The sequence below is a fragment of the Pelophylax lessonae genome (genome assembly GCF_965119305.1).
Source record: "Pelophylax lessonae genome assembly, chromosome: 11".
Classification (NCBI taxonomy): domain Eukaryota; kingdom Metazoa; phylum Chordata; class Amphibia; order Anura; family Ranidae; genus Pelophylax; species Pelophylax lessonae.
In genome coordinates, this window is record NC_138778.1 from 99,835,080 (window position 1) to 99,848,781 (window position 13,702).

The window sequence follows — 13,702 nt, forward strand, 5'->3', positions numbered from 1 at the left end:
GCTGACCACACCACCTGCTACTGTACACATTCCTTCAGCTTACCAACTTGACATAGCAGGTATACAGTAGCAAGTGCTGTGGTCAGCAGCGATGCTCGGTGGTGATGATAAAGCCTTCTCACCTTCCGTGCTGATGATCGGTGAAATCACCATACCACAACCCCTTGAATAATTAAAGCACGTTAAAAGAAAAAAAAAAAGGGAAGCTAGACATTATACTTGGAACTATTTTTGCTATAGCTTGACAGGAGTCAACTATTCAAGTAACGCATCAGAGCCTCACGTACATCCCTGCCCTCTTCCTCTACAGCCTGTGCCAGTGCCACTACAGGCTCTGGTACAGAAGGTGAATCCCATGAACTCTCATAGGCTTCTCCATGACTCTCACAAAGGTTATGTAGTGCACAACAAGTCTGGACCATAGATTTCACAAGGTCAACTGCACAGTCATTTCTTTTCATAAGGCAACGCCATCTTCCTTTTAATCTACCAAATGCATTTTCTACCACTACACGTGCTCTGGAGATTTTCATGTTGTACACCTGCTGTTCTGTTGTCAGCCGTCCAGTGTCACTGAATGGTTTTATGAGCCACTGCTGCAAGGGATAGGCAGAATCTCCTAGGATGTAGTAGCCAACATTCACACCACCAATGTTTCTAGTGTTAGTTGGTTTGTGTGTTCCACGAATTAACAGATCCCACAGTGTGGACAGTCTCAAAACCCGAGCATCATGCATGCTTCCAGGCAGCCCAGTAAAAACATTCCAGAAGAGTCCCTTTCCATCAACAACACCTTGAAGGATGATGGAGTGCCAGCCTTTACGGTTGAAATAGTCACAGTGATAGTCCTGTGGTGCTATGATGGGTATGTGAGATCCATCAATAGCACCAATGCACTGTGGAAGCCCCCACCTGTTCTCATTGTAGGCAGCTATTTCTTTAAACTTCTCCTGATCTGGAAAACAAATTTGTTCTGGTACCAACAAAATCTCTGCTGCTGCACAGAAATCATGGACACATCGACAAACAGTTGTTATGCTTACACCAAACAGATGTCCAACACTTCTGTACTCAGAGCCAGTTGCGAGCTTCCACAGTGCAATGGCTACTCTCTTCTTTAAAGGAACACAAACACGAAAGTTTGTGTCATGTCTTTCCATCACTGGACGCACTTTGTTGCACAAGTAGGCAAATGTTTCTTCTGACATTCGAAAGTTCTCCAGCCACTGAGTGTTTGTAAAATTGGGAACAATGACATCCCACCAATCAGAAGCTCGGTTTACAGTCCAAACAGAAGGTCTGTGGCGGCGACTTTGCAGCATAAGGATCTGAAATACACAGAATACTCATTTTAACAAATGATATCACACACACATATAACACACACACATACCACACACACACATACCACACACACACACATACCACACACACACACATACCACACACACACACATACCACACACACACACATACCACACACACATACCACACACACACACATACCACACACACACACACACACACACACATACCACACACACACACATACCACACACACATACCACACACACATACCACACACACACACACACATACCACACACACATACCACACACACACATACCACACACACATAACACACACACACATACCACACACACATACCACACACACATACCACACACACACACATACCACACACACACATACCACACACACATAACACACACATACCACACACACATAACACACACACACACATACCACACACACATACCACACACACACATACCACACACACACACATACCACACACACACACATAACACGGCACTTGCAGTGGAAAAGTGCCAAAAACAGTGCTAAAGCTTACCCTTGTGCGCCGCTGAGCAAACCTGTCATCATCATCTTTACTTTGTTGTAGGAGTTCCCATACTCTCTTGTTTTTTTCTGCAGTATTTAGCTTTGCTGCCATCAGCCTCCTTTGTAAAAAGAGTCTTCGCTGAGTGGTGAAAAGAATCCACATGCCGAGAATCAGGAACACCATTCCCTCCATAGGCTCCATTGCTGTGTCTCCTTGCTGTGTCTCCTTAAGATGATGTCACGGCAGTAGAGGCGGTGCAACTACAGAGTAATCCTGCCCACAACTTATCAGTACTATACACAGTGGAAAAGCAAACCGGGCCAAGCAGGGCCGAGTAGAGCCGAGCCGGTACGAGCCGGTACTTGCAGTGGAAAAGTGCCATTAGTTACTTATTTCCATTTTTTTCCTGTTCTTGTTTTTGACTTTTCTATTCATTTTTATTTAGTGCGTATATATCTGTTTACTCTTTATTGCTTTCATATTTGCATTTTTTTACTTTTAATTTTTTAGTTTTTATCATTTTTTATTTACTTTTTATTTATTTTTTGTACATATATTTTTTGTATTTATTTTATAATTTTTTTCCTGTCCCCTCCCTGTGTTTTTTTCCCCTTTTCTTACACCTTTCTTTTCCTCTTCTTCCTCCTTTTTTCTTTTTCTTTCCCCTCTTTTGTATATACGTATATATTCTTTCATTTTTTTCATTCATTTATTTTTGCATTTTTTTTCAGTTCGTTTTTCTTTTCTTTTCTTAAATCCTTTTTCTTTTTCTTCTTCCTCTACACTTTGCCTCGCTTGCATTTAGTTTCCATCTTTTTTCTCCTTTTTCTCTTAACTCTGCACTTTGTCTTAGCCGATCATTCTCCTCTTGCCCGATGATTTCCATGCATTTGCTCTACCTGTGTATGTACACACATCTATCCCTTTTCTCTGCTCTGACAGCCCGTGCCTTTCCCCCGCCTTCTCTGAGCCAAAGCCGCTCCGAGGCGAAGGACAGCCCGCACCTCTCCCCCACCCTCTCTGAGCCGAAGCCACTCCGATTGCACATGCACGCCCCAGTGTCATGGTTCCCATGACAGCGACGGACGATGTGCATCGGAGGGCGAACCGTCCCGCACACAGAGGACCGACGTGGCACGCCGTGATTGGCTACCGCTGCGCAATGCTCTGCAATGATAACACTCGGCTATGCTTGTTTAAGGGGGGATCGGGATCCATCCCTGTGACCAACCCATCCAGCCAGCACAGACCAGCACCAATGTATTATTACATTTAGCCAAGGTATGAAGATCTTTATATTTTATGATAGCAACGCTGATTTTTGATATTAGATGCTGTTTATTTTGTGCAATAGGCGGGAGAATGATGTAATCACAGGTGGGTGTCATCTTTATGTACTGTCTCTATTGGTGGTATGTCTCTATATATTCCCTGCTCACAACCTGCACTGTATCACATGCCTGACGAAGGGGTCCTGCGCGGCTCCGAAACGTTGCACTATTTTTTTGATGTGATCATAACTTGAATAAAGTTTTTGGACTGCTTATGCAAGAGCCTTGGGTTCATACACATTTTCACCAATAAAATTCCATGACTTTTCCATGACTTCACGTAAATATTCATGACCTAATGTTTCATGAAATGTCTATGTATACATGTTAAATAAGAAGAAAATTCATGTCACACCCAGCATATTTTTACTAAAATAAATGACAATCTTTGTAGTGTACAGTATCTCTGCAGTTAGGGTTTAGTTTCTGGATACAGCGTGACTCAAAATGGTCCCTTGTTTTACAGTGGATGAGATGCAAGCACCGCTGCCGCAGCTGGGAGCCGGTGTCACTTCAGGCGCACGGGTGAAAAAGCCAGCGATCGGATTGGAAGCTGTCAAGCACGCAGCTGCAGACCGGTGCTTTGCACCTTTAGCTTGGCTAGACAGCGCTACCTCTCCCATGTTCGAAATGTCAAACGTTTTACGACACACACTGTACATTTAGCGGACATGATACAGGAGAAGGTCAGAGGCTGCAGACATGATACAGGAGGGGGTCAGAGACTGCAGACATGATACAGGAGGTGGTCAGAGACTGCAGACATGATACAGGAGGCCTTCAGAGGCTGCGGACATGATACAAGAGAAGGTCAGAGACTGCAGACATGATACAGGAGGTGGTCAGAGGCTGCGGACATGATACAGGAGGTGGTCAGAGGTTGCGGACATGATACAGGAGATGGTCAGAGGCTGCGGACATGATACAGGAGATGGTCAGAGGCTGCGGACATGATACAGGAGGTGGTCAGAGGCTGCGGACATGATACAGGAGGTAGTCCGAGGCTGCGGACATGATACAGGAGGTAGTCCGAGGCTGCGGACATGATACAGGAGGTAGTCCGAGGCTGCGGACATGATACAAGAGAAGGTCAGACTGCAGACATGATAGAAGATAGAAGAGCACAGGGGAAGCAGAGAGCACTGGAGGAGCTTAAGGGCACGGGGTGGGGGGGGGGACTGGAGAGAATTAAGGGGGGTTTGGAAAGCATTGCAGGGGGGTTGGAAGGCGCGGGGGGGCATGGAAAACCAGGGGGATCTGGAAATCACTGAGGGGGGAGCCAGGGAGCTGAAGAGCACTGAAGGAGCCAGAAAGCATGGGGGGGGGGGGAAGAGATGAAAAGCACTGTGGGGAGCTGAAGAGCACGGGGGGGCTAAGAGCACTGGGGGGACTAAAAGCACTGGGGGGGCTAAAGAGCACTGGGGGGGGCTAAAGAGCAAGGGGGGGCTAAAGAGCACTGGGGGGGGGGGCTAAAGAGCACGGGGGGGGGCGGGGGCATTTTTACATTCATCGTATATAGCACTGGTACAGGTTGGTGTCCTTCCGGGTCCGCAGTTTGCCCTTACTGTCAGTCACTGGCCAGCAGCAGCAGAGGAGATGACCCAATCAGGCAGCGGGAAGGGCTGGCAGCGGTTGGCCTGGAGACACTGACTGGCTAGCAGAAGTAACAGCCGGGAGATTATCAACCAATGAGGCAGCGGAAGCGTCACTGGAGGGCGGGCAGGCCGCATGAACGTGATGACGCGGGGGTGCGGTAACCGAAACGGTTACTGCCCCCTTCCGCGTCATCATCACGTTGATGATCATCATCATCATCATCATCATCATCACGTTGACCCCTGAAGAAGGGCCATTTGATGCCCGAAACGCGTAGGATCTTTTTTCCGGTTCAATCCACCATGTGCACCTGAGCGTCTTCAATGTGGACTGGTATATGATCTGTCATTGCATGCAATTTTTATGGGCCCCCCCCCCTTATGTTCTTGTCATTATATCATATTCTGTTTTGTTTAATAAAATTTATTATTTTAACTTTGATATACTGTGTCTAGTGGCATTCATAGTCCCACACCATTGGGGAATCCTTTCTGTACACATTGCAAGAAACAATGGCGGAAGAAATGGGACATGAAGACCCGACGTACCCATGGAAGAGGTTCAGCGCAGCAGCAAATGTCGCGTCAGACCTGGGCCGGAAAGGAGGAGCGGCGAAGAGGATGCACAATCCGCGCAGAAGATACTCCCCCATCGTTTCTATACAAGCATCCACTAATGGCGCTGTGCGGCCTTCTCCGCGCAGGCGACGGAAAACCGGAGACTGCGCAGTAGGCATTAATGACGGAGGAGCGCCATCTTCTGAATCGGGGAGGAAACGTCCAGCGGTCGCATTAATGACGGAGGAGAGCCATCTTCTAGATCGGGGAGGAAACCTCCAGCGGTCAGGTCACCAAAAAACAAGAGGCGACCTATTGGGCTGTCCTGCCCCGCTCAGCCATCCGAACAAAGCTCTTCTCTCCACAAAAAGACATCTCAAAGGTCTATAGATATAGACTCTGAGCAACATTTGGAGGTGGATTGTGAGTGTCATTCCAATGCTAACCTGATAACTTTGTTTGGGAGGTTTCTTAAGGAATATCAGGCCATTAGTGAGAAATCTAGGGAGAATCCTGGTACTAACTCTACTGCCAAAAACGTTTGGGTGCCACATAGTGGTGATTTAAGAATTAATCCTTCTAACATCTCTAATGGGAGCAATTTTACCATAGCCAAAGAAAAAAACGTGCCAGAAACTTGCCTGAAATAATCCTTACCCTGTACCATATCTCCTTTGGGTTTTCATTTATCAGACTCAGTTAAACACAAGATTTGGCAAGGAGCATTTTTGGATATGTTATCTTTATTACCCTCCTCTAAAGAATTTGTAAAGTCTGATAAAAAAGATGATGATGAGCGTAAGAGATCTATAGCTAGAACGTTTAGAAACTGGTTGCAAGCATTTTGCATTTTTTCAGGTGTAATGTGTGAAAAATTTCCAGAGAAAAATGTGGGTCTTTTCCAGCACATTGATATTATTTTAGAGGCTTATAAGAATTTTGGCGGTACTGCTTGGTTTAACCACTTGCCGACCGCTCATGGGGCTGCTACTGCGGCAAAGTGGCTCGTTACCATCTTGCGACGTAGACCTACATCACCAGACTCTCCCATCTCAGCGGGAGTCGGGCCAGGGGAGGGGAGGAGAGGCGGTGATCACCGGCGCTCTTCCCCGATCGTCGGGGAAATCGAGTGAGGAAATCCGCCCGCTTGTGTAAAGATCGCAGGTTCAGCGAAGCTGAATCCTGTAATCTGTCACATAGGAGATCCGCCCGCTTTTGTTTACACAAGCGGGCGGATTTCCTCACTCGATTTCCCCGACGATCGGGGAAGAGCGCCGGTGATCACCGCCTCTCCCCAACAGTGTCTAAAATGTCAGTCAGGGGTCCGATCTGTCCGCCGCAATGTCGCAGTCCCGCAAAAAAAAATCGCAGATCGCCGCCATTACTAGTAAAAAAAAAATAAACAATAAAAATGACAAATCTTTCCCGTAGTTAGTAAAAGCAATAACTTTTGCGCAAACCAATCAAAATACGCTTATTGTGATTTTTTTTACAAAAAATATGTAGCACAAAACAAATTGGCCTAAAATGTTAAAACATTTTGATTTATAAATTTTGTTTGGGGAATGTTATATATCAGAATGTAAAAAACATTGTTTTTTTTTTCAAAATTGTCGCTCTTTTTTTCAAAAATTAAAAATCGCACAGGTGATCAAATACCACCAAAAGAAAGCTCTATTTGTGGGGAAAAAAGGATATAAATTAAATTTGGGTACATTGTCGCACGACCGCGCAATAGTCCGTTAAAGTAACGCAGTGCCGAATTGCAAAATATAGCCTGGTCAGGAATGGGGTAAAATCTTCCGGTCTTAAAGCGGTTAAAAGTACGCTCATTGAGAATTTTCTTTGTCAAAGACATGTAGCTAAATACATTTTGGCCTAAATATATGACAAAAAAATGAATATATTGGATATTTTTTTAACTGTCAAAATAGAAAATGTCAATTTTTTTCACAAAATTGACACTCTTTTTTTATTAATATCGCAAAAAATGAAAAGTGCAGAGGTGATCAAATACCACCAAAAGAAAGCTCTGTTTGCGGGAAAAAAGGAAGTAAATTTCGTTTGGGTACAGGGTTGCATGAACGCGCAATTGTCAGTTAAAGTCGCGCAGTGCCAAGTTGCAAAAAGTGGCCTGGACGTTAAGCAGGAAAATCCTCCGGTGGTAAAGTGGTTAACTATGACACGTCCTTCCGTCAAAAATGATCAGTTCACCCAATATTGAAATGGGGTGTCAAGGATGTCGGCCTTTGGCTGCATCTTTTTCTTCACCAAAGACATTTATACCCTAGACAGCAGCACCCAATACAGCAACCAGCAGGCAGCCAAGGTAATTATAAGAAAGGAATATGCTTCAGCTTTAATGATTCTCAATGTAGATGGCCGGGTTCCTGCAGATACAGGCATGAATGTGCCTTCTGTGCAGGAGCAGACCCAATTGCAAAATGTTTTAAAAGGATGTCAGCAAACAATCAACAATCGGGTGGGAATATTTCAAAAGGCCATAACCCCAGTGAGGTGGCAAAAAATTCTCCCATGACTCAGAATTTACCCAGATCAACTGAAATCACAGTTACTGAGGGTTTTAGTGCCGGTTCACACTTATGCGCTTGTACTGCGAATGCGATGCACTCTAAAAAGTCTCCTATCGCATGCATTTACAAAATACATTGCATTCATGACGGTTGTTCACATCTATGCGTAGCGATCCAGATGCAAATGTGATGCGATGATAAAAAGGGTCTTGTGCAAGTTTACAGCGCTGCGTTGCGAATTTAGTCTCCATAGACATCAATGTAAATCGGTCTGAACTCGCATGTACAGTTCAGATATGTGCGAATATATGTACAGTTTGTCCCTTCAGCTCCACCAATCTATTTCCTGTCCCGAGCCTCCATGACATCCACAAACATCTTGGACATCCACAAACATCTAACATGGCACCCAAACGTATTGGGATCGACAATGAGGAGCTGATCAGGCTTGTCCGTGCCAGGCCATATATATGGGACAGCCGTACAGCAGAGTACAAAAATAATGCTCTGAAGAAAAGAGGGTGGAAAGAGATTTGTGCAAGCCTGTATGAGGACTGGAATGGATTCACACCCCAAGTGCGGAAACATAAAGGTAAGAAGATATGTTCTATGGTTCCTGTGTGTATATATTCATCACAGAAAGGGGGATCTATGGGGGCCCTGATGTGAAGGGGATTAATGGGGGGCCCTGATGTGAAGGGGATCTATGGGGGGCCCTGATGTGAAGGGGATCTATGGGGGGCCCTGATGTGAAGGGGATCTATGGGGGCCCTGATGTGAAGGGGATCTATGGGGGCCCTGATGTGAAGGGGATCTATGGGGGGCCCTGATGTGAAAGGGGATCTATGGGGGGCCCTGATGTGAAGGGGATCTATGGGGGGCCCTGATGTGAAAGGGGATCTAGGGGGGCCCTGATGTGAAGGGGATCTATGGAGGGCCCTGATGTGAAAGGGGATCTATGGGGGGCCATGCTCCAAAGGACGGAGCAAGATTACATTTTTGTGGAAGACCATGCATGCTCAGTATGTAACCACAGACGAAAAGAACTGAATTACGCAATGTTGAACATTTGAACAATAGTGTATTTATTTAAACAAAGTACAGAGAATGAATGAACACTCTTTATTGAATGGCATCAAGCTGCCATGGCACTTGACCGGCAGGACTCATAAAGAAGTCTGTAAAATCCTCCCTGATGTTGGCCCCTCTTTCGTTTCCCCTGGTGTGGATCCACTCTGCGCCTTCCATATCATCCATCAACGAGTCCTCGAAAAGGTATCCATCTCTTGATCTAACAAAATTGTGGAGTGCACAGGCAGCTTTGACAGCAATTATGGTGTTATCTATGGTTCGAGTCATTGGTGTGTGAAGAAATCGCCACTTATTTGCTAGAATTCCAAAACTACACTCCACAACTCTGGGCGCTCTTGTGAGCCTGTAGTTGAAAACTCTCTTTTCGATAGTCAGTGAGCGATTTGCATACGGGCGTAGCAGGTGTTCTGAAAGCGCAAAAGCCTCGTCCCCAACAAAAATAAATGGGAGACTGGGTTGAGATGTTCCATGTGGGAGGTCCAGGCTTTTGGCACGTAGCATTTTTCCAAAACTGAAGTGGGAAAAAATGCTGGAGTCGGAACTGCTCCCGTACGAACCAACATGTAGGTGAATGAGTAATTTGCATCTGCCACTGCCAGCAAAACCAATGAAAAATATTTTTTGTAATTAAAATATTTGGTACCGCTACCAACTGGTCTCACAATCGTGATGTGCTTGCCATCTATAGCACTGACACAGTTAGGGAAGTTGCAGCGCACCCAAAAAAGATCAGCTACAGAGATCCACTCCTCTTTGGTTGGTTTTCTCATCACCACATCTCTTAGGACCTCCCAAATGGCAATACAGGTATCACGCACAATTGTGCTCACAGTGGATTTCCCCAATTTGAATTCGTAATGCAAGCTGGCAAATGAATTTCCAGTTCAAAGGTACCTGAAATAAAAAATAGAAAATTATTATTAGTCATGTTTTTCTCTTACAGAATTACTAATACGAACAAGATGGCGTAGCCTCAAGGACACCCTGCAAAGGCACAAGAGACTGGAACGTGAGGCGAGAAGTGGATCCGATGCCCCCCCTAAGCGTCCATATGCCTTTGCCATATGTCTGGATTTTCTGATACCGGTTCTAGAAATGCGGAAGTAAGTTATTGTCAAATTCCCTCTTTTACTTATTAACCCATCCTTTCCCCTCTCTTTTCGCCCCCCCCACCCCCAACCCCCTCACCTTCCAATCCCCACCTATCATCTAAATTGTATTTGGAGCGGATAATGAAAAGTAGTTACATGTTTGTAATTGCAGCACACAAGCAAGTTGGGAGAAGGGTGGAGAATGAGCAGGAGGAAGGGGAGGAGGAGGAGGATGCAGCTCAAGTTGATGAAGAAGAAGGCATCGCATTTGCATGTTCAAATATTGATAATGTTGCAATTGAGGCACAGGGCTTGGATGAATCCATATCCGCTCAGGAACCGGAGTATGAGGAAACTGACATTTCCACGCCTTCCACCAGGCCACTAAGTCGAGGCTCTACGTCCCACAGGAGGCGAGGCAGCAGGGCAACTGCTCAGGCGGAAGAAAACGAGCAGACAAAACACCTACTAGACATTATGTCTGGCATCAGCCAGCAAATAGATGCACATAGATGCTCTCACACATTATTTGCTCACAGTTTGGTGCCTCTTCTCAAAGAGGTCGTGCCTGAAAGGTATTTTGAGATGAGAATGGCGGTACAAAACTGTATACACTCGTTCTCTGTACCATGACAGTTCCCGCAAGACAATCCATGGACCCCAAATTTCACACCCATTCATTCTGCCATTCCACCAAACCCTTATCCATCCAGTTTTCAATACCGGAGCATTCATGAGACCCCTAGATCCCAAATCCCATATCCTATTCCTTCCCCTATTCCCTCTGTAATCCCCCCCCCCCCACACTAGAACATCGGATGTCTCCACTTCTTCCCATTTCCCCCCCTCCAGCAGACCACCACCACAATCAAGTGCATTTGCCTCAAACGTACCTCCACCCTATCCACAATATAGGCCCCCAAGTGGACCGTCACATAGAAATCCATCCCTGCTTGTGCCATTCAGGCTATATCCCAACACCTTGGATCATACACCCTCAAGCACTGCAACGCCACTTGATCCGGATCAGAGTTAATCAAATTTTTTGGATCTATAGGACACTTGCCACTGTATCACCATGTTGACCAAAGTTGTCTTTTTTGACCTAATGTTTCTGTTTTTTGTTCTTTTGTTCTTGTTATATGCAACAAAATAAAAAATAAAGAAAAACTTTTTTTGAAGTCGACTTTGCCATCATATCTGTCTGCATTCACTGTATTGCTTACTATGGAGAAAAAAATACATGACATTTCACAAAATATATCACACTTACCGTAATGTAACAAGCAATCTTTCTAATGTTCTAATATGCCGCCCGCTAGTCCATTTACATATCCCCTCCCCTTTCATCTGTGATTTAAATGGACCCTTTTGCCTCTAATGTTTTTCCTGCTGTGAAGAAGGAGCGCGGCTGCCTTCCCCCGGCAGTACGCGCGATCGGAAACGCGTCGCACTTTCATGACGTCATCTCTATCCGACGGTGAACCAAGCCTCGCTTCCACTGACAGACTACGAGCTTCTTTCCTGTTTCCAGCTCTGCCGTTACTGCCGGCCATGGCGAGGAGGGCTCAGTCCCAGTAGGACGGCTGCACAGACCGGATGATCACGTCTACCACCCATCTCATTTCATCTCGGAACCATCGGAATGGGTTTTTTTCTCATGAGCACTTTGTTAGAGATGTGAGTGCATATTTTTATTAATAAATGTGTTATAAAGTCTACACTTAGAGGCGCCTCTGTTTTCTTTTTGTTTGTAGCCCTGTGGAACCCCTGGCTTTGGTTTCTTGAAGGCTGCCCTAAATTGGTGGACTTTTTTCCCCTTCCATCCCACCCAGTGACTGTATTTGATGCATATGGACTTTGGCCTATTGTGTGACTCATGCGCCTGTGTTACATGTTTGATGTTTCTGTACTTCTTAGCCAATCAGTGCTGCTGGTCTTACACTATGTTAGAGTGTTATTGTTAGCTTTTTTATTGTCACCTTCGCATATATGAGTCACTTCGTTACCATTTACATATGTTTTATCCCTACCCCTTACACTTCAATTTAATTCACTACCCATTCTTATCATAATTTTTTAATTTTTCATTTTTTTATTTAGTGTGTCTTTTTTTTTTTTTTTATATACTATGGAATTGAATAAAATAGAGATTATTGCGCTAACTTGAAAAAGGCATTTATGCCGAAACATGTAAAGAGGACTTGGTCAGCCCAGCTGTTTTACATCTTATATGCCTGTCTTTCACGGATGTCTGTAAGTGTATCAGCTTTATTGATATTAAATTGATTTTAGCAATATTACGCTATATGTCCCTCCATTTTTTTCGGTTTTACCACCCACCATGTGGAAGGGGAATCTCTGAACTATTCCATCTACCGGAGATTTGCATGGTTGCCGTTGGAATCGGTGAAAAATCTGTGGGGACACTCCATCATTTTTAAGCCTGTTTGACTCCTACACTATAAGGTGTTTTGGGGTCCCATCCATCTGGTGAGCGCAATATATTTCTACCTTCACTGGTGACGGGATTTGCTGCACTTATATATGATTTGCACCATTATATATTGGACTTTTTCTCACCATCAATTGTTTAAGTTACTTGTGGAATGTTTCCTGCGATTGGACAATTTATTTTGTTGGGAATTTTTTTCTTCTAGCGCTGCACATATTTTTGTATTTATACTATGGAATTTCTTGGAGAGATTGAAGCCCACAAATATGGGGTATTAGACGATTTGTACACCACCTTGTCTTCCTGCACATTCTCATGTAATGCCATTCTCAAAGGGAAAATTAGACACACTTTGTGTGGTAAATTTAAACATCTTGAGAGATTGATCACCGCTGCCAATCAGCAGTGGTGGGACAGATTCTTTCCGCTCCAATACATCAGTACCAAAATTTCCCCTAGAGGACTTAGAGTAGAAAAAGAATGTCCATTCCCTGACATTGCCAAAGAATGGGCTGGTATAGCAGACTTTTGCGCATCTAAATGGATGGAAATACTTGCCACCCACAGGCTACAAAAATATGAGACACTTGTACATGAGGTTCAAATGCTCACTACAGACATTTCTGACCTGCATGGCACTATTCCCATGTCTTGGCTTACCACTCTAAAACTGAATACCAAAAGAGAAGAAGATAACCTTATCAGTATAAAAATGGGAAAATTTAGACGTGATCTGGATGATCACAATCAAGATAGGGTCTATACGTGGAAAAAGAAACTTAGGACATCTCAGGGACCTCCCACTCTTATGCCATCTGTTCCTTGTTCCCATGGAAAGACAAATAAGATCGTTCCCCTCATGAGTCTATCCTAGCCTACACGTCCCTCGTCTTTCCCCACTCATTCATCTGTTGCCCTTAGGACGCATCTTCATAACAACCACAATAGAAACAGTAACAGTAATAGTAATAATAATAATAATAATAAAAAAAACAGACATCATGGTCATGACACCAAAGCTCTTGCTGATCTTAATTCCTTTTACAATAGACGCCCTCAGCATTCTAGATCTATACCTCTCACAAAGGAGGATCATTCTATAAACACTAGCAGCAATATTCGTCCCAATATCACTGTTCCTAGTATTTTGCCTGCCTCAGAGTCCGGCCCTATTAATAC

The 13,702-nt window shown here is 44.6% G+C and overlaps 1 protein-coding gene across 1 annotated transcript; it reads right to left on the reverse strand.

The window, feature by feature from the left end:
- Nucleotides 1-251: 251 nt before the first annotated feature.
- On the reverse strand, nucleotides 252-2,029 carry LOC309567395 (uncharacterized protein; the record flags this gene model as incomplete). Its single annotated transcript, XM_082272797.1, has 2 exons — nucleotides 252-1,328; nucleotides 1,877-2,029. The coding sequence occupies 2 exons, from the start codon at nucleotides 2,027-2,029 to the stop codon at nucleotides 252-254; spliced, it is 1,230 nt and encodes a 409-aa protein (XP_082128923.1).
- Between the last annotated feature and the right edge of the window lie 11,673 nt (nucleotides 2,030-13,702).